The sequence below is a fragment of the Nelumbo lutea genome, chromosome 7, assembly GCF_056320005.1.
Source record: "Nelumbo lutea isolate HS-2025 chromosome 7, American lotus-T2T, whole genome shotgun sequence".
In the NCBI taxonomy this organism is placed as follows: domain Eukaryota; kingdom Viridiplantae; phylum Streptophyta; class Magnoliopsida; order Proteales; family Nelumbonaceae; genus Nelumbo; species Nelumbo lutea.
Window position 1 is genome coordinate 51788835 of NC_142690.1, and position 27305 is coordinate 51816139.

Sequence of the window (27305 nt, forward strand, 5' to 3'; positions counted from 1 at the left end):
ATCGACGAGACACTCTCTTGAGCCGGTGAGAATATTGGTTGCTCATCGATTTTAACGGCTTACTGTGCTTTACAACCCGATCGGAATATCTTCAAGCTTTGGTTGATCGATAATGGCAGATGGAAGAGAGAAGAAGAATGAAGGTGAGGGTGGAAGCAGAAAGGTAGTCTCACCGTACTACCTGACTGCCAACGACAACCCGGATAATATAATTACCCAAGTTCAATTGAAAGGAGATAATTACGAAGAATGGGCTCAAGCAATGCGGATGGCACTCCGAGCCAAGAAGAAGATTGGATTTCTCGAAGGGACTATATCTCAGCCTGCAGATGATTCACCGAAATTGGAAGACTGGTGGACTGTAAATTCGATGCTGGTTTCATGGATCCTCAACATGATAGAACCGAGCCTGCGTTCTACAATCACGTATATGGAGGCTGTGAAGGACCTGTGGGATGACATCAAAGAACGATTTTCAGTAGGCAATGAGCCAAGAATTCAGCAACTCAAGGCAGATCTCGCGAACAACAAACAGGTCGGTCTTCCAATCGTGACATATTATGGCAAACAGAAACAAATATGTGAAGAGCTTGCTAATTACGAACAAATTCTAACATTAGTTTGTGCAGGCTGCAACTGCAACATCGCTGCGAAGCTAGAGAAGAGATGAGAAGAAGAAAGAGTCCATCAATTTCTGATGGGCTTGGATGACGCAGTATATGGAACAGTGCATTCCAATATTCTAGGCACCGATCCGCTGCCAAACTTGAACAAAGCCTATGCCATGGTGATACAAGAGGAGCACCTGAGAATCATGACATGCGGCAAAGAAGAAAAAATGGAGGCAATGAGCTTTGCTGCGCATGCACAAGGTGGAATAAAAAGAACGGGATACGACACAAAAAGAAAAATCTAGAGTGTGCACAAACTACGAACGAACAGGGCATGAGGCTGAGAGTTGCTTTCAGCTCATCGGCTACCCAGACTGGTGGGGAGACCGGCCGATATCTACTGGAAGTGGGAAAGCACGAGGCCGAGGAACACACGGCAAAACTGATCGTGGACGTGGAGGCGTACAGAGAGCAAATGTTGCACAAGCGGTAGGGCAAACCTCTGAACCAATCCACGCAACAGAGGGAAATTGCACAGAATTCGGTGGATTGACTAATGAATAGTGGTCCACTTTTCTTAATCTCTTGAATTCTTGCAAACCCAGCACAAATGAGAAGTTGACAGGTATGAATTGGATAACTAATACAAGAGCTTCACACCATATGACCGGGAACCTGAATCACTTGCATGATCCCGAGATTGTGACTGGTTGTCAGGTTGGATTGCCCGATGAAAAGCGTGTCATGGCAATAAAGAAAGGGGCAGTCATTTTAAACAAACACATGAAGCTTATTAATGTACTTTATGTTCCTCGTTTGAATTGTAACCTGATATCTGTGTCGCAATTATTAGAGGAGTCAAATTGTAATATCCAATTCACTAATAAGTCTTGTGTTGTATAGGACCGCACTTCGATGATGGTGATTGGTGTGGGTGAACTACGCAAAGGGCTCTACTACTTCAAAGGTGTGTGCTCACGCAAGGTTCACAAGGCAAAGGTTGAAGCTTCACAGTTATGGCACAAGAGAATGGGTCATCCCTCTGAAAAAGTAATTAAATTTCTTCCTGATTTGAACATTAGATATGGTAGTGGAAACATGATTTGTGGTGTTTGTTCAAAAGCCAAACAGGCAAGAGGTACGTTCGATTCTAGTGAAAATAATGCTAAAGGAACTTTCGATTTGATTCATTGTGATTTATGGGGTCCGTACTCTATACGTGCGTCTTGTGGTGCCATGTATTTTTTTACTATTGTTGATGACTTCTTAAGAGCTGTTTGGATTTTCTTACTTGATGACAAAAGTGAAGTGGGCAAAACGTTGCGGAACTTCTTCACTATGGTTAAACGCCAATATGATAAATTGGTAAGGATAGTTAGAAGTGACAATGGTACTGAATTTACTTGCTTGAAGGAATATTTTTCTGAGCAAGGTATAATACATCAGACCTCATGTGTTGAAACGCTGCACAGAATGGACGTGTTGAGAGAAAGCATAGACATATACTGAATGTTGCTAGAGCCCTTAGATTTCAAGCTAATCTCCCTATTGAGTTTTGGGGAGAGTGTGTTATGACGGCTGGTTATTTGACCAACAGGACCCCCTCCACTCTTCTTTTGGGAAAATCATCATATGAGATGTTGTATGGGCAGAAACCTAGCTACAAACATATATGAACATTTGGGTGTTTGTGTTATGCGCGAAGCCTGAATTGTACCAGGGACAAGTTTGGCAAGAAGGGGTAGAGAGTTTATGACTTGGAGAGAAATGAATACTTTGTTTCTAGGGATGTGGTGTTTTCAGAAACTGAGTTTCCGTATACTGTTGAAGAAAAACAAGTCAAACACAATGATGACGATCTTGATTATAACCAGGTGGAGACTGAAGTGTATGATGAAGAAGATAGTGAAAGTATAAGAGGAAGGGGTGATAGTATAGGCGACAGGTGTGAAAATAATGAAGTGGAGCATGATGTAAGGGGGGTTCTATGGTAGAAACGAATGCAGGGAATTAGCAACTTAGACAAGGTCATAGAGTGAAGCATCCTTCCACTCGTCTCAAGGATTGCGTCATACACACAACTTGGTGTTCCAACCAAAGTCTGAGCCCTTCTGCCAGTTCATCTCGCCAATCTCACTCCTCAGGTACTCCCTATCCTATAACACATTATGTGAATTGTGATAAATTTTCTTTGCGACATCGCTCTTTCTTAGCAGTTGTCACATCTAGTCATGAGCCACACTGTTATTTAGAGGTTGTCAAGGACTCTCGTTGGAGAGAAGCAATGAGAAAGGAAATTGAAGCTTTAGAAAATAATAGAACCTAGACAGTGGAGGACTTGCCACTAGGGAAAAAGGCTCTCGGAAGTAAATGGATCTACAAGATAAAGTACAACTTAATGGCACAATAGAACGGTACAAGGCGCATTTAGTAATATTCGGAAGCAAACAGGTTGAAGGGATAGACTACAATGAAACGTTTGCGCCTGTGGAAAATATGGTTACAGTTCGTACATTCCTTGCAGTTGCTGCGGCTAAAAATTGGGAACTGCATCAGATGGATGTGCAGAACGCATTTCTTCATGGAGATCTACAAGAAGAAGTCTATATGAAGATGCCTCTTGGGTTTGCTTCAAGATTGCTTGGAAAGGTGTGCAAACTGCATAAGTCGCTTTATGGTTTGAAACATGCCCCTCGTTGTTGGTTTGCTAAACTAACGACAGCCCTGAAACAGTATGGTTTTACCTAGTCGCAATCTGATTACTCTTTGTTTACACTTCGATGTAAGCAGGAATAGTTAAATATTTTAGTTTACGTGGACGATCTTGTCATCTCCAGAAATAACGGCAATGCCATTTGGAAATTCAAGAAGTATCTGAGCCAATGCTTCCACATGAAGGACTTGGGAGCTTTGAAATATTTTTTAGGAGCAAAGGTCGCCAAAAGCCAAGAAGGTATTTTTCTTTGTTAGCGGAAGTATGTTTTGGATATCCTATCAGAAACTGGATTGTTAGGAGCTAAGCCAGCTGGGCTTCTCCTAGAACAATATCATAAATTAGCTCTTGCAGATGGTCCTATGATGATAAAGCCGAAGAGTTACAAGAGGTTAGTGGGTTGTTTGATTTACTTGACCATTACCCGTCCTGAGTTGTTCTATTGTGTGCATGTGCTCGCTCAATTTATACAGACCCCTCGTGAAGAACACTGGGAGGCGGCTTTACATGTGGTGCGACATTTGAAAGGTAACCCAGGACAGGGAATCTTCCTTCCAACTGATAGTGATCTTCGATTGTATGCTTACTGTGATTTTGACTGGGCCGGTTGTCCACTGACATGACGCTCTCTCACCGGATACTTTGTTTTATTGGGACAAACACCCATCTCGTGGAAGACAAAGAAGCAACATACAGTGTCCAGATCATCGACTGAGGTAGAATACAAGTCTATAGCAACAACTGCATGTGAATTGAAATGGTTAAAAGGGTTGTTGCATTCCTTAGGTGTTGGTCATCCTAACCCTATGCGATTATAATGTGATAGTCAAGCAACTTTGCATATTGCTACGAATCCGGTCTTCCATGAGAGGACTAAACACATTGAAGTAGACTATTACTTTGTCTGTGGTGAAATCCAGAATGAGAATATACAACCCTCCTACGTCCGGACTTCCGAGCAACTTGCTGATATATTTACAAATGCCCTTGACAAGCCACAATTCGAACATCTTCTTGCCAAGTTGGGCATTTCCCATTTACATGCACCAACTTGAGGGGGGTATTGAGCCTTATCTTGTATAAACCTTATCTTAGCGTAGCCTTATCCTGTATGTATTTTAGTTGTTTTTGGGTTTGGTTTCCATCTTCATTTAGGAGTTAACTCTAACTCTAACTCTGTATATATATCTTGTGATCGTTCGCTAAAAGAGATACAGAAGAAAATCATCCTCCTTCGACGTAAAGTTTCTTACATACACCAAGTTTTTCTATCAACTAATCGTGCTAAAGGTGTCTTACTTTTCATTAGTTCACTTTTCACAAAATGTACACTCAAGTTTAACAAGATATACATTCACATTTAACAAAATGTGATTCAAAGATACCACTTGTCCACGTATTTTGTTGCATAGTCCACTGGATGCACCATAGATTTTGCCCATAATTAATAATACACAATTTAAATTTCAAAATTTAAATAATTCAGCTTATTATGCTCAAGTTTTTAAAAACGTTTTTGACCCTAGTAGTGAAATTGTTTGACCTGAGAACCCGTTAGTCACCCAACCTACTTTTTTTTACAAAAATCCATTGATTTAGTTAAAAAACCACAGACCCAAGTCATTGAATTATTGAACTATTTTACCAGAGAAACGGTTCGCGGGTTGACACTAAAACAGCATTCTTTTTTTTTTCAAAAAAATAGTGTTTTTTCATTTTTAAGTCCCAAGAAATAGTTAAAAATATTTTTGATTTTTTTTTTGTTTCAAAACTAAAACAAATAAAAAATTGACTAATGTGACACTTTTGAACACGTCAAAATTATAGTAATACAAATTTTGACCAATTACTGAAATTGTTAGATGTGAAATATCAAAATTTATAGTAATACAAATTTGACACAAAATATTACTAATACAATATAAGTAGCACCCAACATAAATTATATCATCTTTTAGAAAAAATTGTCAAGTTAATAAGAATTATGAAATCTAAAAGAGCTAAAAGGAAATGTTTACTTTTTCATTATTTAGGCCGATAAAGAAGGAAACATAGGCCATTGCTCTAACAAATTTATAGTAATTGATATGATTAAAATGGATAGTTTGAGATTGAATTAGACAAGAAATGTTGACTCTACAAAGGACATAAAACAAAAACAAAAAAAGTTTAAGATTGATAGAGATTAAAGAAGATGGAGAAACTTTTAAAGAAAAAGATATTGCCAAACATTTAAAACCTTCAGTAATTTAGACTCTATTTGTTCATCATACTACTTTCATTCCTCGTATATCTAACATAAAAACATCTCGATTTTAAGTAAACACTACCTCATTAACTTATAAATGAGATCCAATCCATTCGGTTTAATATACCATACAATTTTTATTAGTCATCCAAACTTATGTTAAAACTGTTTATTTTATACAAAATACAATATACAATCATTAATTAAGGACTGCATGACACAAAAAATTCTAGAACAAACGACTAGGAATGGAACAATGAAAGAGTTAACGCCTTTCTAGCTAGTAAGTGCACAAAAGGGTTCTCAAATCTTTTGATGAACTACATTGAACTATGGGGAATTCGATTTAACAAAGCCCTACAATCAACAACATAAGTTTTATACGCCAAGGAGTATCCTTTAAGACCTCCAAGAGGGAGTTTATAACAGTAAGAACATCACCCTCAAAGATAATATGGTGAAAATGGAGATCCAAAACTAGTTTAGGGCTTTCCTTTAAAGCTAGAACCTCAATCTCCAGTGGAGAGAAAATTGGAAAAGCCACGAAATGAGCAATGATTAATGAACCATGCTGACCTCTAGAAACCAAGCTATCAATCGCCTTAATATTTCATGTAGTACCATGGCAATTCAATTTAATATACTAAATAGGAGTACGTTGCCAAAGCATGTTAAAGGAAGAAGGAACAACACCCATGTTGTTTGGGTCATGGTCGAGCTGGCTTCAGGTGCCACATGGCTGCCCAATCATCGTGACCACATCAGCACTGCACTGTCTCAGTGGTCTGCACCTTATCCCCCCAGCCACGAAGATTCCACGTCATATAGATAAGCATAGCCAGGACAGGAGAGCAGATGGGAATAACTCCATTGAGGATTAGGACTCATCCCAAAGACCTCGACAACTAACCTCATCCTGACAACCTCGGAAGCCTAGTCCGATTAGGACATGGACCCTCGGCTATAAAATGGTACCTCCACTCAAGGTAAGGGATTCCAAATTCTAGCACCCATATTGTTATACTACTCGAACCAGCATTTTTCTCTAATTGCTCAACCCGATTCTCTACTACCATCTACTAACTTGAGCGTCGGAGTAGCTACCCAGGGATAACTCCTCGGGCCTTTGACTATCTTTGTGTTTGCAAATCTTGGTGCGTAGCTTCGTCCTTCCACATCGGCTCAACCTAGCTAGCAAGGACTATCTGGCTATGACCTCGGTTCTTGCACTACCTAGGATCGAGCAACATCAGATTGGTGTCGTTTATGTGAAATGCACAAAAAGCCTTCCCTAAATCTTTCTCCCCGTGCAATCAAGAATCTGTCAAGATGCCAAAAAACCACTATGAGCATTCAACCAATTGATCCCCATCTCGGGAATCCCGTCGTCGTGCCCTCCGCGCTAGGAAACCCAACAACTGCAACCATCCATGGTCGACCCCATTCAATTCCAGGCGATGCAAGAAAAGGTTGACCAAATCTTGGCAATGATGCAATTGTTGGGGTCTACAGCACCGCCCACTCAGACCTTCCCCTCCTATCCTGTTGCGTACGAAGGCTGATCCTTTCCTCAAGGACCCCAAAACACGTCGGTCAGACAAGAAGAGAGCATGTTCTGACCAAGAAAAGCAAGATACCGCAAGAAGATCCGCCTCTTCTGCCCAGTCTCGTGAACCCCACAACCGCAATAGGACACACCAAACTACGCAGGTACCAGCCCAAGAAAGGCTCAGCAAGCGGACATTGCCCTAGGTGATCTCTACGCCGAGTCCAATTTTGTTAAGGACCGCCCAGCATTGTCCAACAAAGAAAGAGCCATGCACGTTGTTGTACCAGATGACAGCGATATGGAGATTCGAGAGCTCCAACGGCATTTAACCGAGCTAGAGCACAACCAAGCATAGAGGAGTGTGGCACCATCCATGGACCAGCCCATGCAACTAGACAGCACGCCCATCAAAGAGTCGCCTTTCATCAAAGAGATCATTGACGAGCTCCCCCCTCCCCCATAGGATGGTGGGCACTGCAACTCGACAAATATGACAAAAGCACCGACCCCGACAACCAACTCGAAGCCCTCAAGGCCCAGTTAATTCTACATGGTGCGTCAGAGGGGTTGATGTGCAAAGCTCTCACTCCACACTCAAAGGACTGGCATTGACATGGTACTCATCCCTTTCCCAGCACTCCATCATGTCGTGGAAGCAGCAAGAGGACCAATTTTTTGCACAATTCATAGCCAGCCAAAAACATTGGAAGACTTTGGCCATCCTCATGTAGGTGTGGTAAAAAAAAGGGAGAATCTCTCAAAGACTACTTGGCAACATTCAACACCGAAGCGCTACAAGTCCAAAACCTAAACCAATCTATAGCTATCACAACTATACAGCACGGACTCTACCCTTCGCCCCTCAACTTCTCCATCTCCAAGAACCCTCCTCAGACTATAGTCACACTTATGAAGAATGCCCAAAAGTACATCAACACAGAGGAAGCCCAGGCACAACTGAGGGAAGAAGAGGAAAGGCCTGATAAGAAGAGAAGGGACACGGAGGAGCCTAAGGCAGAGAAGTCAGACCAGAATCATAAAAGAAAAGATCATTGGTCCAATCGCAGACTAAGGATGCCCCCTCTAACCTATAGGAACTTCACGTCACTGAACACACTACGGTCTGAAGTCCTAATGCAGATTCGTAACTACAACTATGTCCGGTGGTCCGAGAAAATGAAGACATAGGGCAACAAGAGGAACTGCAACAAATACTACAAGTTCCACAAGGACCACAGCCACGACACAGACAACTGCTTCGACCTCCGCAACCACACCAAGGGCTTGATCAGGCGCGAGTACCTCGGTGGGTTCATCGACAAGAGTGAGAAGCTGACATAGGAAGAGTCGTGCCTAGAAGCTCGGCCACCACCCCAAGCTCCTCTCGCTAGTGTTATCCATGTGATATCAAGAGGAATCACTGCTAGAGGAGAGAGAAGATCGGGGTGCAAGAAGTATGAGTGGTTGATCAAGATCAATGACCGCGAACAGAAGAAGAGGCGGGAAGATCCAATCACCTTTATAGAGGATGACCTCCAGTGGGTTCAGGCCCCACACGATGATGCCTTGGTGATCACGGCTGAGATAGCCAACTTCAAAGTGTGGTGTATCTTAGTCAACACAAGCATCTCAACGGATGTCCTCTTCGAAGACACGTTTGAAAAGCTTAGCATCGGCAGTGATTGCCTCGTCCCTATCAACACTCCCTTGATGGGCTTCTCTAGGGAGTCCCTTATGCTGATCAGGAGGATAACCCTTCCCCTTCTAGTCGAAGATGGTGATATCACGGAAACGACTATGGTAGGCCATCCCTCAATGCTCTGTAGGACTCAGTCTCCACCTTCCACCTCGCCTTGAAATTCCCAACCCAATACAGCATGGGAGTAGCATGTAAAGACCATAGAATCACACGACAATGCTATTTGACCTCCTACCGAGGACCGCACCCAATCGTAGAGATGCTGATGGCCGAAGCGTATGATCTGCGGGACGAAGTGAAGATGCAGCATGCCCAACCTATCAAAGACCTCGTCTAGTTGTCGCTTAGTGAGGAAGACCCCGAGAAGATAGTCCAGTTCGGCTCTCTCTTAGGAAATCATCTTCGAGAAGAGCTAGTACAACTGTTGAAGGATCACACCAACGTGTTCGCTTGGTCAGCGACGAACATGCCAAGGATCGATCCCGAGGTCATCACCCACTACCTGAACACCAACCCATGTTACCATCCCATCAGGAATAAGAAGAGGAGCTTCACTGCAGAATAGTGGCAAGTGATCACTGACAAAGTTCAAAAGTTGCTCGGCGTTGACTTTATCCATGAAGTGAAATACCTCGACTGGCTGGCCAACGTGGTGATGGTAAAGAAGGCCAACGAAAAGTGAAGGATTTGCATCGACTTCACTGACCTAAACAAAGTTTGTCCAAAGGATAGCTTCTCTTTGCTGAGGATCAACTAGCTCGCCGATGCAATGGAAGGATATGAACTCCTGAGTTTCATGGATGTCATGATCTAGCCCTGACCCGAGAACCTCTAGTTCATTGATGTAACCCATCATCTTCAAACAATGGTCATGAACCTGTTGGTTCTTGGTCATCTATGTGGTCATAAACAATTTTAAGACATTTTGTTGAGTAGAACGGTTCTGTTCTTCATACATAGTCTTTAGACTATCCAATATATCTTTGGACACTTTGATCTTATAGAATTATCGTTGTATCGGATTGTCTAAAGAGGCTATAAAATAACACCTGGCAAAAGAGTTTTTCTCTTCCCATTCTTGATACTCTCTTCTATAGCCTCAGAAGCCCTGTCACCCGGATGATCCGAAGCAGGGTTCTTAGCAATTTTGTCCAATTTCTCGAATGTCAGAACCAACATAAGGTTTCAGAACCAGACAGCATAATTAGGGCCCTTGAGTTTGTTATCATCCAACAATTTGGTGAAGTTTCCGTTTGCCATTTCTGGTAAAGGCAAGGCAGATTTGTAAGTCCACAACCTAATTGATTCATGCCATCACATAGAAAGGGCTTTTAATCTATGTTCCATTTCTATTTTGGGCATCTCTAAGATTCCCTCCAATCTCAATGATGGACAAGTTGTGTCTCTAGACTTGTGGAAAACCACATAAGTTGCATGGAACCAATTGTTTCAGCTGCAAAACCCTACCACCTTCTCTGAAGGATCTCATTCACTCATCTTATGAGCTTTTCCTTTGGCCTCTGTCAAACAAGGTTCATAGCCATTTTAGGTTAAACATTTTTGTCTAGTAAGTACTCACCCATCATATTCGTAAATGCCAAGGTACAGTGAGAGAATATTCCATTTTAGGATAGGCTCCTCCCACATCGGTCTATGATGCCCCTATCATCTCTTGAAGCAATCCAGCCAACTGCATTAATAGATGGACAACCCAATTTTATGGTGCATCCCCACCCACCAATACAACTAACCTTCATACTAATGATGGAAAGCCTTTAGAGAATTCATCATATGAAATTCTCCATCACATTCACTTATGTTTAATGGAGGGATCGAAAATCTCCCTAGATCTAATTTAGGTCAAACCAAAGTGACTCCCACTGGCTTTTATAAAACCAGATTTAGATGGGCCCTAAACGGCTAGGGTTCCGCACAGTTCCTTTTGGGGAGGAAGCTGATGTAGGGTCCACCACGCAGGGAGATCATCCAATGATCTTAAGGACACCATGGCAATGATGTGCATTTAGCCATGGTGTGCGTAAGAGCCACTATCGAATCAGCATGGGCCAAGTGCTTATGGCCCATGAACGTAGCACATCACACATCTCGACATCACATGCATGAGATCCATAATTGATCCAATCAATTAAATAACTATAAAACCCATTTATTTTCATAATATTACCAATAAATATTATCTAAGTATATGGGTTGAAGAGCAGTTTGGCCCATATAGCATTTATGCTGAATTGGGCTAAAGCAGTTTTAACAGATTAAAACTAGGTTTTACAGATGTGGACCGAATTGCATCTTGCAATTAACCATCAATCCGTCGGCCCATATAGAAAATTTTAGGGCTGAGAACAACCCCCTATCGAACCACATATTTGGTCCAACTAGTTTGGTCCAATCTGGTTCGAATGGGTTTAGGGTTTGATGTTTAATTCAAGATTCAATTCAAGAAGATGATCTAAAAATAAACAACTGATGCATGACAATCAAGAATCAGTAAGAAGGATGTTCGTATGATTGGATAGTTTTTTCATGTCCTCTTTAGTCTCCACCAGGCTAAAATATCAAAGCAATAAATGGAAGAAATTGTGAATTTACCTATATTTTGCAATACATTCACTAATCATAAATAACTGATTAACTAAAAGACGACTAGTCAAGTAATAAACACCCAAAAATTCATTAATTGCATAAAAAAAATTGTAAAAAAATCTTTTATACAAATTGTCATTTCCCAATCTTTCTCAAAATCATATCATGTGGCATTTTTGCATCATAAAAAATAGTAAAAATTTGTTTGTAAGCAACACAACTTTCTAACATAGAATAGGTATAATTCAATATATGTTGAACATCTAATACAAAATGTTTATATTTTAAACCATAGTTTTGATATAAATATTTAAATTCTTGTTTTCTTGATTTAATATATATTATACAATTTCTAATTTTAGAAATATGATAAGAAATAATATTTAAAGCATCTTGAATACATAAATTTAAAATCTGACATGCATATTTAATATGAAATAATTTACCATCTAAACATGGTTTTAATTAAGACTTTAAGATATTTATTGTTGAATCATTATTATTACCATTATCAAAACTAATGGAAAAAAATTTATATTCAAGTTCATAAATATGTAAAGTATTTAAAATACTTGCAACAATAGTTAGGCCAATATGTGGCCATTCAAGCCTAATAAGACTTAAAATTCTTTTATGTAAAACCATTTTTCATCAATAAAATAGCCGATAATACAAATATAACTTATATTAAATCTAAATGTCTAAATATCATAAGTAATTGCAATTTTAGAATTAAGATTTGATAACATAGAAATTAAATTTTGTTTATATGAATAATTTTTTTTTAAAGCATATGTTCTAATTTACAAATCTATGTAATTTTTTTTTTCAAATTTAGTATATTCAACTAATAAAAATGGATGTTCATCATGCATAATATATTTTGTTAACTCTTGCCTCATTTTTTCTTGAGAATATTTAAAAGTACTAAAAATCTCACTTCCTATTTGTTCTTGTGATGTTTCTTTCTTCTTCTTCTTCTCCTTTCATCATATAGCGTCTCAAATATCTACCCAAGTGGCCAGTACCACCACTACTGTAGCTAAAGCCAAACCTACATTTTTGATAAACAACCCTCTTTCCCTTCCCTTCAACCTCCTATATTTTAAATATTGTTCAAGCCGGACTAATCAACCTAGTGTTCTCCTTTTTATTTCTCCAACCTCTAGTAGCAGTACTAGGGGTGGGAACGTCGGCAATATTAGCAACACCCATATTGGCGCTAACACTATCATATTGCGACTAGACCTGTTCATGGGCCAGGTAGCCCAATGGCCCGACCCGCACCCCAGTCGGGCTTGGTCATGTAATTAGGCCCATGGGTCTGACCTCGGACCTACACAGTAAGCCCGACTGTGTTACGGGTCGGGCTCGGGATTTGTCAAAAAAGCCCGACTCGAGCCTGGCCCGGCCCGACTCAGCATTATATATTTTATAAAATACATAATATGTATTTTATATATTATATAAAATATATAAATAACACAATATTTATTGAAATATATATTTATAATTTAATATATACATTTTTTTTATTTTTCTTTATAATTTCTCTCTCACTCACTCTCTCTCTATTCAACCGCTTCAGCAGTAGTAACAACATGGGCTAAATTTCGGGCTTGAGCCCAAGTTGTAGGCCCGATGGTCGGGCCGGGCTTGGGCCTTACAAAAATCTGTTAATACAGAGGGAAAGCCCGACCCGACCCATGAATAGGTCTAATTGTGACTAAATATTGATATTGTCGACATTAACCACATTGGGGAATTGGTGTCGAGAGAAAAAGGAGGGGCCAGACATTTTTTTAATTATAAAAAAATAAAAATTAATTTAATTGTACTTGACCGAATTATTGGTTTAGAATCTCAACTTCATTTCAATAGTTGAAGCCTCAAAGTTTCCCAAATTGCTAACTTGAGATACCCAAGCAAGCCTTCCTCTTGTTGAAACTTGAATCAAGTTGATAATTGGAGAGTATAGAGAGTATGAGAGTATATGTCATATTATGATTATGTATGATGTATGAGAAATTGAGATTTAAGAGAGTATAAGAGAGTATGAGAATTGGTGAGATGAGAATGGTGGAGGATAAAGCTATTTATAGGAATTGAAAATAATTTAATTCCCCAAAATACCCTAAAAATTAACCATTTTTTAGTTATTAACAGGGGTATTTTGATTATTTTAAAGTTATATATCACTTTACCTAAATACCCCCTAAACTAGCTATTATATAGTTGTTGGGGGCGTTATTATCAATTTATATTTCCAAAAGTCATCAATAAAATGGGCCACGGGCAACACAACACGACAATGCGGGATGTACCTACCTGCCTCGTAGACTTGAAACCCCAAGCCCGACATGACCCATATAGTTATGTCAGGCTTGAACTATCACATGTCCAACCCAAGTGTAGGTCAAACATGAGTTTTTGACCCAAAATAACACGGCAGGTCCATGATTCTGCTAGTTATTCCTTAATTTAAGGTTGTCAATGGGTCGGGTCCGACTCGATGGACCTGAACCAATTGGGTCGGTTCTGGTTTTGTGAACTGGAACCAGTGGGTCGATATTAAGTCCTAATACAGGGTCCCGATTATTATTGATTTGGAACCGATTCCACCTAGTCCCAAATCGATTCAGACCCGAACCGTTATATATAGAATATTTAATATATAGTAAACATAAATATTTATCTTTTATTTATTATAATTGGGCCTATCCGGTCATACCCAAGTGCCCCGAGAGCCGATCTATTCGGTTCCGGGTAAAAAATACAGACCCATATCGGGTCGGTTCCGGTTCCAGCTGGTTCCACTCCAGACCCAACCCGTTGACGGCCCTACCTTCATTTGTTTTCGAATCATTTCGTTTTTACTCTCTCGCAGACTCTACTTCCACTCCTCTTATATTCCCCAATTTCCAAATTCAGAATCCAACTTAAAACTACTATTTTTCTCTAGTAGGAGAGAGCTTCCTCTTCTCCGTGATCCCTTCCATCCTCAAACAATAGAGAAAGGAACTCACTTCTTCGATCAAGTTAAGTAAACAATGAAAAAGCAGAGCAGCAACAACAGCAGCAGCATTCGCAGCAGCGGCATAAAGCAAGTTACACCATCTCCTCGAAACCTTCCAGGCACCCCGAAGAGTAAAATAGAGGTAGAAGCTGATGCTTCAAACCTCGTCGGCCGAATAGTCGAGAAGGGTCTCTCCTCCACCCCCTCTGGAAACTCCCTCAAGCCATCTTCTCTCCCTCGCCCCACCGTTCTCCCTTTCCCCGTTGCTCGCCACCGTTCTCATGGTCCTGTAAGCATTATTTTTTGTTATTTTCTTTTTAAATTTAGTTTCGTTCTTTATTGTTTTGAAAGGCAAATTTAGCTTCAACTAGGGCATGCAGTTCATTCCACCTTTGCTGATTTCTTTTATGATTTCGATAGCATTGGAATCCGGTAACTAATGAGAAGAATGATGAAGAAGACGATGAGAACGAAGATAAAGATGATACTGACCTTGATCCTATAGCGGCCTTTGCTAATCCAATTGAGAAGAAACCCAAAAAGGGTTTGGACTTTAGCAGGTGGAGAGAACTGGTTCAAGAAGGTGATGGTTCTAGTGTACCCCAGGTGAAGAAAACGGATAATCTGGCAATGGCGGACGATGGAAGACAAAAGGGTGAAGAAGAATCAGAAAATGCAAAAAAGGGAAATGGTTTGTATAGTTCTGATGCTTTTGCGTCTAAAGAAGTGAATGGACTATCTCGTAAGAGTTCAAACGAGGGTCGGATCAAAAGTGGAGAGATTGAAACAGATGTAACTTCACGCCAAAGTAGTAAGTTAGATAATTCTGATGCATTTGGCTCTATAAAGGCGAATGGTGAAGCTGATAAGGGTCCAAGTGAGACTCGTTCTGAAAATGGAGAGGTTAAAGCTGATGATTATAGTGTGAAGGTTCCTGGGAATGTGGAAAAAGATGCATCGGGTTCTTTGGCTGTGGCTGAGCACGCTAAAGATGAAGGAACCCATTGTCAAGACCTCAAGTTCGACAGAGTTGATGCTGGAGAAGGATATGCGTCTCTTGAGAGTCAAATTGATGCCGAGAATCGTGCCAGGTTGCAACAGATGTCAGCTGAAGAGATTGCAGAAGCGCAGGCTGAGATAGTGGCGAAGATGAAGCCTGGATTGCTAGAGGTACTAAAAAGGCGGGGACAAGAAAAATTGGAGCAGCAGAAACGTCCAACGCCAGACTTGGCTACTAGTCATCATCTTGGTACTCAACGAGATAAGAGTGACCCTGCCCAAACACCATCTAGTGCACCACCCACTGAGGCTACTAAAAGTTCTGGCGTAGCATTGGCAAAGGCAATACCTACTAAGGATACAGCAAAGAGGTCAGATGATGGTGGTTTGCAGACATTGGTTGCTCCTGGTAACAGCTTGTGGAACGCTTGGAATGAGAGAGTTGAGGCAGTCAGGGCACTTAGATTTTGCTTAGATGGGACTACTGTGGAAGGAGATTCTGTAAAAGGACCAACAACTGGTAAGGACTAAGCATTTAAGCATATCAAAGTTTAAAGACAATTGTTGTGGTAGACACAAACTAGGAAGTTGAATCGATAAGATTTAGGTTCTTGAGCCTCTGAAAGCTTAAGCACATAGTTCTCAAGTTAGACATAATCTAATATGCTGAATCATATAAATATGTTTATTTATAAAAAAAATCATATAAATATGTTTCATTTCAAAACCATCAGTGAGATTGTGCTTCAAGGCATACACGGACAAAGCGTTGCTTAGCATATAATTGGGCAGGAACTCTAACACTCATTTCAGTTACTTAGCATATAATTATGATGCTGCATGATAGATAACTTTGATATTTTGAAGTAGAAACTCAAGAGCACATGTAGTTATGCCATTTGTCTGTCTGAGTTGCTTAATTGGTGATTAGGCTCAAGCTGTTCAAGATGATGCTTTGTTATGCCAGATAATATTGAGGGATTTTAAATGTCTTTTAAAAAGGAAGCTTTACCGAAAAAACCCTAGCTTAGTAATGTGCCCTGATGTGTATAAAAGTTCAACATCATGAACTGGATGTCAGCTTCCTGTTACTGAATTTTTTCTCAATTTAAATCAGCAAATGATCTGAATTATTTCATTTTTTTACAATATGTATATAACCAATTTTAGGGGCCATTGCTTGTTGTAGTGATAAAATCTTGGGCTGGCAAGTGTGAGGACATGGGTTTGAGTCTGAGAGTGGTCGTTTTGTGAAAAAAATTCCAAAGGTTAGGACTGTATCCGGTCTACCATTCTCAAGATCCAAGATGGATGGACCAACATGGGTAATGACCTTGTAATTCCGCCAGTTTCATTTCCCAGCATTCTTCCTCCTCAGGGCTTAATCAGAACCTTGGGCTCACTAGGAATCTTAGAGAGTCTGAAATATCCAGTGTGTCAAATTTGCTATGCTTGTTAAACTTAGTAGTTCTAGGGGAAGATGAGTTGGATACTAGGGTGTGGGTTTCTAATGCTGCAGGGCTTTTTTCTTGTAAGTCTTTATTCAATTCCCTTGTAACCACTTAACCGTCTCCTTCTTTCGCTGTTAAGGAAATTTGGAGTCCCCCTATCCAACAAAAGTTAGTGCCTTTTGTTGGGAAGTGCTTCATGGTTGTATTAACACTTGTGACACGATCCAAAGGAAAAGACCTAATCAGTGCTTGTCCTCTAGCTGGTGTTTTTTATGTAAGTTGAATGGTGAGACTGCTCTTGATCTCTTTATCTCTTGTCCTTTTGTTGGCTGCAATTGGGATTGGTTTTCTTCTCTTTTTGGGTGCAGGTGGACACCTCCTATCAGCTTGGATGGGTTGTTTAGCCTGTCTGCCTTTAGATGTTCTAAGAGGAGGGTAGAAGATGTATGAGGGCAGCAGTGGTATGGTCGGTATGGGAAGAAAGAAATTTAAGGATTTTCGAAGGAAAAGAGAGAAGCAAGAAAGCTTTGATAGAGGTAATTACCTCAAGAGTGGAATACTAGGTGAGAATCTTGAATCTCTCTTCTGAGTTTTAGGTTGATGATTTTTTCGGATCTTTGGTTGCAATGGCCAACTCTTCCTCTAGAAGACAAAAGGTCTGTGTGCAATGGAACCCACCAAGTTGTGGATGGAAGAAGATAAATTTTGATGATAGTTGTGTGGGTAATCTGGGTCTATTAGGCATTGGTGGTGTAATTAGGAATGCGAAAGGAGTTATACTCTCATTGTACTCGGGTCCAATTGGGCAAGGTGATGTATTCAGTTCAGAATTTTTGGAAGCAGTTTATGGGGTGGAGAAAGCAAAAGAATTGGGTATTGAAAGGTTGATTATTGAAGGGGACTCAAGAACAGTTGTGATTTGGTTTTAAAAGGGAGAACGAATAATTTGGAACTTAAGGAATGATTATAGAAGATTCAAATGGCTATCTAAAGAAATGATGATTCAAGTCAACTGGGTGAGAAGATCTGCAAACCATTTGGGAGATGGGTTAGCTAAGCAAGGGTTCAGAGACAATCTATGTATTGGGCTCACTTGTAATTTTCCAAGTTAAAAGTGTCCTCTTGAGTATGCTATATCTTTCCATAACTATCTTGTTGTACCTTGTTTATCTAATTTTAATGAATCCTTTTCTGTGTTGCTGATAAAAAAAAGTTTACCTTGTTAAGTTGTCTGGGTTCCAAGTGCAGGTCTAGGGTGAGAGGCATTGGGAAACTTACCTGAAAGATGGTAGATGGTGATGAAGAGGGGTTTCTAGGAGGTTGAGAGTGGGAGAGGAAGCTAGGGTTTCAATAGAGTAGAGCTGATGCAGGGCTTTAGGCAAGAGTGCATATGAGGATCCTTGGAGATCTCCTATTTATAGATATCTCCTTGGGGAAAAGAGGAAAACTTACCCGCTTCAGGTAAGTTGGCTAGGGTTTTGCAACGTGTTAATACGGTTATGCTGGTATTGAAGTTCTCGCTTCTTCTCAGAGTTTGCATGTGTCTAGAAACTTAATTGCATGTGTTGTGTGAGAGGTTATTCTAAAAAATGTCTAAGTGTCGAGTGATGCTATTTAGTGAGGGATGTAGAGCTTACACACATGCGAGAGGCAAGGTCACAAAGTGAGGTCACTCGGTGAGGTTGTGAGACACGCTTGTGGGTTGAGGCTGTGGTGCTGTAACGAGGAGGTATCAAACCACAACACAGGATTGTGAAGGTTTTGTGATTTGGGACATGATGCAATGGGAGGTTGTAATGTAATGCATCAGAATTGGAACGATACAGAGAAGAATGCGTCATTGCAAAGTCTTTCTATGATGAGAGTTGTGACAATATTGGGCATACTCATGGGTATGAATTGTGTTGTGAACTCGATGTTGCTACAATAATGTCTTGTCTCACCACTGTTACTCATGCGTTGACTTCTTTTGTAGCGTCACAGTAGGCCACTTATTATAGGTGATATGATATCTAATTTCATGTATCTACATTGAGTATTCAACCATATAATGTGGCATGCTACTTTTATAATGATGCAGAGCATATAATTAACAATCTATTGAAGAAACATGATAAAAAAACTTGGAAAGCATAATATGGACACAACTTGGAAACACATCTACAGTTTGCAGATGATATCATATTGTTTTGTGAAGGGGAAGCAGAAGAGCTTTTGAATTTAAAGAGGCTAGTGAAAAGGTGGATTCTTTAGCTAAGCTTTTGGGGTGTTAAGTGGGATTGGCCATTACATTATTTGGGAATACTACTGGGCGGAAATCCAAATCCAAATACCTTTTGGTATCCCGTGTTTGAAAGATTTACTAAGAGACTTGCAAATTGGAAGAGAAATTACATTTATTTGGGGTGGGGGGGGTAGGATAAATCTAATTAAGTTAATGTTGGCCAACTTGCTAGTGTATTTTTTTGTCTACCTTCAAAGTACTAGCGAAAGTGGCAAGCTTTTTTTTAATGAATATTATGAGGGATTTCCTGCGGGAGCCGGGAGACACTAGGAAGGATCATCTAGTGAAGTGGGAGGTGGTTTCTAGAAGTAGGGATGATGGAGGCCTAGAAATAGGAAATATTAGATTAAGAAATACAGCTTTTTTGGGGAAATGGTTATGGATGTTGCTGTAGGAACAAGATAGATTTTGACATAAAGTGATTGTTAGCATACATGGTGTAAGACAATGGATTTCTGTAGTATGAGGGCCTGATTGAGCCAACATGGACCCGCGTCAGATCAGACCGGTTCAAGTTAATTACCTACTCAAACAAAGCTATTTGTACTAGTTTAATAGAATTTTCTAGAATAAAGTCATGTACATTAATTAGACATAAGGGTAAAATTGGCAAAGACAAAGAATAAGAAGATTTTGGAAAATAGAGCTTCAAATCACTATAAATAGGGCTCCATTCTCATATGGGGATCCATTAGTAACCTATTTGATAACACCCATTAAAGGGGGAGGGAAGATTGACTTTCTCTCTTTTTCTCTCTCCTATTTGAACCATCAACCTCTGCACATCACTACCAATTTCCTCTTGATCATTGGAGTTAGACCACCATTACCACCATTGGTGCCAAAATGTGGGTTAATCGTTTAGAAAATTCCTCGGACATTTAGGGGCTAAGCTTTTAGACATTTCTTCAGAACTTTGGAGGCTAATTTTTCATAAAATTCCTCGGACATTTGGGAGACAATCTTTCACAAATTTCTTCAGAATTTTGGGGGCTAATCTTTTAGAAAATTTCTCAAATGTTTGGGGGATAATCTTTCATAAATTTCTTTAGAATTTTGGGAGCTCATCTTTCAGGAAATTCCTTAAACATTTGGGAGCTAATCTTTCACAAATTTCTTTTAGAATTTTAGGGTCTAATCTTGTAGAGAATTCATTAGACATTAGGAAGCTAATTTGTTTTAGAATTTTGGGGGCTAATCTCTCGGAAATTCCTCAACAAACATATTAATTTTGGGAGCTACAAATCTTTGAATTTCACTCCCAAAGTGGGGGCTAATGACAAGTAACAAGGATCAATTTGCCCAACCCATTTTTCTACTTAGCGAATAGAGTCCTCTATTGTCAAGTAGGGGGGCTAATGTAAGATAGCGAAACAGAGCCGACTTAGCCTCGTAAAGTGCTGAGCAAGTTCACAATATCGCTGACTTAGCCTCGTGACACCGCATTGGCCAAACCTTGCGAGTTGCCTCATGAGGTCATAACAACTTAACCCTGCGAGTCGGTGCGCCTAGGATGCATCATCAAACACCTGGGTCACCAGTTTAATAATTTATATTTTTCCAATCCTCAAAACTAAATAAAGAATGTAGTTTAGTGGTGAGGAAGGGGCTAAATCCTTAGGGAAGCAAGGTTAAAAATCATTATTTTTGTTCCGGACAAATAAGAAAAATAAAACAGATTTAGGATTTGCAGAAAATAAGAATATAGAATTTATTAATGCTGAAATTAAATGTTCTGAATTGTACAAGGCAATAATTAAAATTCAGAAATCAAAGAACACTGAAATCAACAAAAAAAATAAATTAAAATGATCCAAAATTCGGATCCAGTGGCGGTAGTTGTCCGGGAAGATGAAATACATGCTTTCTCCCTCCGTTCAACCCTTGAACCCTTTGAGACACCTTAGCCTTGAATTGGACGTATTCAGATCTGCAAAACACACAAACAAACATATATTAAATCTAAACGATTGCCAGAATAAAAATAACATAAAAGAAAATAAAGAAAACGAAAGGGATGGCTGATAAAATTCAGTGGCGGTAGTTGCAGAGTGGCTGGATCTGGGTGTCCTTCCCTTATACAACCCTTGAACTCTTCAAGAAACCTTCGCCTTGTGAACTGGGTGAATTGGCCAACCCCTTCTCTAGGGCCCTTGAGGTCATTTTTATAGAGAATGGTGGATAAAACTGGGATTAGAGAGAAAGAAGGGGGCAGCAGCTGGGTTTTTGCAGAAATATGAGCGCCCTAGGGTTGAGAATGGAGGGTTAGGATTGTTCTAAGGTGATCCTAAGGCCGAAAAGAGAAGGAGAGGGCGCCCAATATTATGTATGGCTGAGATTTGGGCTCCTAAGATTGGATGGCGGAGATTTAGGCACCTAGGGCTGAAAGGTGGAGATTAAAAGGAGTGGGTGGCACCCTAGAGTGAATGGCTGAGATAGAGAGTGAAATAGAGGGCTGAGATCTAGTGGCTAAAGGCTGAATGGTGGGGGATTAGAAGTTAGGTGGTGCCCTAGGGTTATAATGCTAAAGAGAGGGCACCCTAGAATGGAGGGTGGAGATTAAAAGGAATGGAATGTGAAGATTTAGCAGTTAGGGGCGGCTAGGGTTTGTTAGAGATGAAAAGAATGAGTGGGGAGGCGCCCTAGGGTTTGCTAAGGAGAGGGGAGTATGGTAATACAGTAGGAGGGGCACCATTTTGGGTTTAGCAGATAGGAGGCACCCTCCTGTGCTTAGTTTTTCACAGAAACACCCCCTCTCTTAGCTGGAATTAATACCAGCTTCCCAAAAACTGCATTTCAGCCCTAAAACTTCCCTAGTTTTCCCAGGATTTGCACAGGGACCCTCAAAAGTCACAATATTGAATTTAATTGGGAAAATGGCATATTTTGACTATTCTAAGGCCTAAGTAACCCTAAAATATGCCCGTTAAGGCATCAAACTACAGAGTTATCAGTCGTCTCGCTGGATCATCAATATGTCTCGCCTCGTGAAGCTGTCTTGGGACATCACAATATTCTAGCCTTGCAAAGTTGCATCACAAAGTGATCTCGTGAGACGTTTAAAATCAGCTACATGTGTATGTCTTGCAAGGCAAGTTAGATGTTAATGCGAAGATACTCAAGTGTGATAAGGGTCACACCGAAGGTGTCAGACGTGTCGCGCGTGACCAGTACATTAGGGTTACCACATCTAGCTATACCTGGATGTTGTATTGACACGCATCGCCTCCTAAGGAAACCCAAGATCATGCTATGACAACCTTGGTCCTGAGAGACATGTGTCTTGAGGAGAGAAATCTACAAGATCTGTTCGAGGCAATATTCAAGCTAAGGAATATGGCCTTGCTCCCATGCTTCTATAAATAGGGAAACCCCTGAAGCCTGTGGTAAAAGAACTTTGGGTGCTGCCAACACACCAAAGGTTGAAGCTGAACTTTGGTGGAAGCTTTATAGGTAATCCGGGCCCATTGTGTATTGTGGGAGTATTTAGAGATGCAAAAGGAAGAATAAAATCTATGTTTTTGGGACCAATAGGAGTGAGAGATTCTTTGAGAGTGGAGGTGATGGCTTTGCTTCAAGGTGAAAAATATGCCAAACAATTGGGGTTGCCTCAAATTGGGATAGAAGGGGACTCTAAGTTGTTAAGTGGATGGATGCAGTCAAGTTGTTTGGGAGACTGGAACAAGGTTCAAATTTCAAAATTTTGTCATGTATTCGATTGTATTGGCCAATACATATCATATTGGTGGATCACTGATACGAAAAATACAGGTGTTTCATGCTTTTGACCTATTTCAGGGGGTAGACAGGCCTAAAATCTACCCCTGACCGATGTTTGAAAAAAAAACTAAAAAAAAGGGTGGACTAATGGTTCAAGGTACCGACACATCCCTTGCGCTGTATCGAGGTGTATCTATACTTTGACCTTGGCCTGGAAACATAGACACTTAATAAGGGAAATACTCAGCATAACAAGGGAGATTGGTGCTTGTTACAAGAGGACAAGAATCTTCTAATGGGTATTGGTGGATCACTGATACGAAAAATACAGGTGTTTCATGCTTTTGACCTATTTCAGGGGGTAGACAGGCCTAAAACCTACCCCTGACCAATGTTTGAAAAAGAAAAACTAAAAAAAAGGGTGGGCTAATGGTTCAAAGTACCGACACATCCCTTGCGCTGTATCGGGGTGTATCTATACTTTGACCTTGGCCTGGAAACATAGACACTTAATAAGGGAAATACTCAGCATAACAAGGGAGATCGGTGCTTGTTACAAGAGGACAAGAATGTCTTCTAATGGGTTAGCAGATACATAAGAAAAATAAGGGACTGTTAGGGAGAACATGTTTTGGGCTGTGTTGTAATTAAATTGTTTTCTTGGGTTCAACACCCTACTCTAGGGGTTGACAGTTGTAATTTGAATTTTCTTTAATGAAGTTACCATTTCCAATCAAAAAGAAAATATGACATCTCTAAGAGTGCCATTGGCCAACATTTTGCCAACCTTGCATTTGAGCATTGCAGCATGTTACAGTAAAGTGTTGCCCCTTGGGATGACCTGAACTACTAGACTAGTGTTGACCCTTGGCCAACACTTTAAGCATAAATGTCATTTGCATTTGCATTTCTCGGTTTAAATTGAGATCAGCTGTGGAATTTTGAGCTTTCATGCAATGAAGACCAGATAGATTTCATTAATTCAATTTTCATGTGTTGTCTTATTATTTTTGGAGAGCGTTCAACTTCATTTATGCTTAAATATTGAAAACTTGTCTCATTTTGTAGGAAATGTTCCTGAGCATAGCCAATATAATGTTGATAATGTTACTGAACGTGACTTCTTGCGAACTGAGGGGGATCCTGGTGCTGTGGGTTACACAATTAAAGAGGCAGTAGCACTGACAAGAAGCATGGTTAGTCAGGGTACTTTCACCTTGCTGTCTTAACATCATCATCATCTCTCTCTCTTGGGGGGGGGGGTTAGTGTGGGAATGCTGCACCCCTTGAAGCTTAATATTTCTGGAACAGAAGTATGATAAGAAACCAAATTACATAATCTGAAATGTCTACCGAGTATTGACAAATTTCCATTGTTTTTGATTGATAATAGAATGATTTCATTAAAAATTAAGAATTAAGAATGTATATGGTATATCAGGAAGAAAAACTATACAGCACATTGTGTGAATTCACAATATCCCCCATTTAAGTTTACAATGCAGCCCAGAAAAGAGAAGATCTTTCTACTCCTTGCTTTGCTAAGTTATCCAATCTCCCCATCACTATTTGTGTTGGTTGTGGAGGTCCTAGATTTATATATATATATATATATATATATATAACGTCATGCATATATTATATATTTATTAACACATTTATTTATAAATATGTTTATATTGTGCTTTTTGTAATTTTTTATAAAAAGACATGTATATATTAATATATAGGATGAAAATAGTTGAAAAAATACTTATATATATTTTTTTGTTTTTCTTTATATAAACTGCTATGTATTTTGCTTTTAATAATTTATTAAAAATTTTCAGAATTTGAATAGGATAGGATCAGATCAGATCGGATCTCGGATAGGTGATATCAGGTCAGATTTGGATATACCCTGATTCAAATCTGATCCAATCTGTTTGCATCCTTACATGTGTCTGTACTACTTTGGACCCCCAAATAATTCTGCAGTCAACTGATTAACTGCTTGTGGATCTCCCTCCATGATAATATTTCTGTAATCCAGGGTTTTTACCCTTCTTAATCCCATCTGTACTGCTGTTATCTCTGTTATTGTTGAATCTCCCACTCCTATTGGCCATGAGAACATTGCTAGATATGACCCATCAGTCCCATCTCATTACGAAATACCTCTCCAGTTCCTGATCTTTCAAGATCCCCTAGGTTGCACCCATAAAGTTACACTTGAAGTGCAAAGGAGAAAGGGGGCACCAAATAGCAGCTGGTTTCCTAATTGTCAAATAGGAATCAACTACTCCAATTCTTGCCAATTTATTGATAGAAAATGTGGCAAACATGTTTAGAGTTTTCACCTAATATGCAATTTTTATTGCAATGTCTTAAAACATGGAGGCGTGACCTCTAGCACGCCTCATGAAAAGGGTACTTGAGGCATATGCCTCAGAGGCATCAATGCCACTGGCATATGCTCAGGGTGTTTTGGGGATGCCTCACTTGGAGGTGTGCCTCTAGGTGTATGCCCTCATGCCTTTTAAAACATTGCTTTATTGTGATTTTGTCAATGATTTCCTTGACACTTTGCTTTTCCTTAAAGTCTTGCAGTCCTCTCCTGTTAGACACACCATAGGATTGCTGCTCTACTTCATCTCCAAAAAATTTTACCTTTCTTCCTTGGAGGACAAAAGAAGACCTTGAAAATAGTCTTAAAGCCATCAGGCGGAGACCACCTGTACCTATTGCCTTTTAAAACATTGCTTTATTGTGATTTTGTCAATGATTTCCTTGACACTTTGCTTTCCTTAAAGTCTTGCAGTCCTCTCCTGTTAGACACACCATAGGATTGCTGCCCTACTTCATCTCCAAAAAATTTTACTTTTCTTCCTTGGAGGATAAAAGAAGGCCTTGAAAATAGTCTTAAAGCCATCAGGCGGAGACCACCTGTACCCAAATAAAGCAAAGAAGTGTTTCTAGATAGACGTCACATAAATACACGAGATTAGCAGGTGGTAAGTATTTTCACCACTAGCTTTTAACAGGCAAGCATGAGGAGAGAAACACCAGAATGGTTTCAATTGATCACCTTATCTGTCTATTCATCTGGATGTAATTTAGTCTTTACTGTTTGCTTTTCAGTTGGCTAAACTTTTAAGTAATCTTTACTGTTTGCCTGTCTGTTGGAAATGTGGTTTGTATAATTTCTGATCTTCAAATATCTTGACTTGTTTTCCTAATCTTGATTGCAGGTTCCAGGACAACGAGCCCTTGCATTGCAGCTCCTGGGATCTGTGTTTGACAAGGCTTTGCGCAACATACAACAAAGTGAAGTTGGGGATAATATGAAAAGTCATAATAATCGCAAAGTTGACTGGAAGGCTGTTTGGGCTTTTTCTCTTGGCCCAGGACCTGAGCTTGTTTTAGCATTAAGGTGAATGAACCTGGCTAGATATCCCTTTACTTTGTATTTCAAATTGATATGTTTTCATTGATAGATAAGGCACATTAGAAGGAATGATGCTTATAAAATGTTATTGGGTAGCAATAAGAGGTTAAACCAATGTGTGTAAAGATCAAGAATAAATTATGATTTGTAATAAAGAAGAGAAGCTTCATTTATAAAAAAAAAAAAAAAGAATAAAGAAGAGAAGCTTCTCTATTTGGGGAATGAAAAATAAAATATATTGTGCCAGAGCATGGAAGATGATGGACTTGGGTGCTACCTCATATTATTTACTTTCATTTAACTGTGGATGTCATTTGTATAGGCAGAAAATCTGATGGCAACATGGTAGCAGACTAGGAGTCCAATTCCAGTAACGTCTTCAAACACATAGTGATCACAGCAATTCTCTAGTACTCGGTACTCTACAGTCCCTCTTGATATTCTAAATAGAGGACAGAGAAGAAAACTGGAAAGATAGGATGGGGGGCTAGGATGCTAACCAGAACAAACCTGCTCTTACACCATGTAAATGTTTGATTACTGGTACTGGAAGTTTAGAAGAAGAGAGGAGAGACACAGCAGTCATGTTTGGAGAAGAAATGAGACTGCCAAATGGGAGAAATGATCAGTTTCTAGTTGGCTTGATCTCTATTTATATTTTGCTACTCAAATCTGATTCATAATACAATGTTGCCCCTTTAAGTAATAAAAGTAAAGTGACTAGTCTACACCTACCCTCAGTAGAGTTATAACAACAGAAAGACATAAATTCCCGTCTTGGGCCTTGGTGGTTGTGGTAACTTTGTTTTGTGTGTCTGGCCTCTTGGGTCTTGTGTACCTCTTGTATACCCTTTCTTTCTTTCTTTCTTTTTAATAAATTCAGACCTTACCTTTTCAAAAAAACCCCTCTACTAAACGGAGAAACTGGATTTGCTCCTCATAGAGCACTCCTCAGACCAACCTCACAGCACATCACAGCCATGC

The 27305-nt window shown here is 39.7% G+C and overlaps 2 protein-coding genes across 2 annotated transcripts in view; both read left to right on the forward strand.

The window, feature by feature from the left end:
• Nucleotides 1–112: 112 nt before the first annotated feature.
• LOC148846376 (uncharacterized) lies at nt 113–670 on the forward strand. Its single transcript, XM_088955965.1, has one exon. The coding sequence runs from the start codon at nt 113–115 to the stop codon at nt 668–670; it is 558 nt and encodes a 185-aa protein (XP_088812091.1).
• Nucleotides 671–14329: 13659 nt separating this feature from the next.
• IYO (RPAP1-like, carboxy-terminal protein) overlaps nt 14330–27305 on the forward strand; it is a 53644-nt gene continuing 40668 nt past the window's right edge. Inside the window, exons 1-4 of the mRNA XM_088956369.1 lie at nt 14330–14729; nt 14861–15959; nt 23963–24090; nt 26125–26306. Of these exons, the coding sequence (XP_088812495.1) occupies nt 14475–14729; nt 14861–15959; nt 23963–24090; nt 26125–26306 (1664 nt within the window). The 5' untranslated portion in view covers nt 14330–14474. The remainder of the gene's footprint in view (nt 14730–14860; nt 15960–23962; nt 24091–26124; nt 26307–27305) is intronic.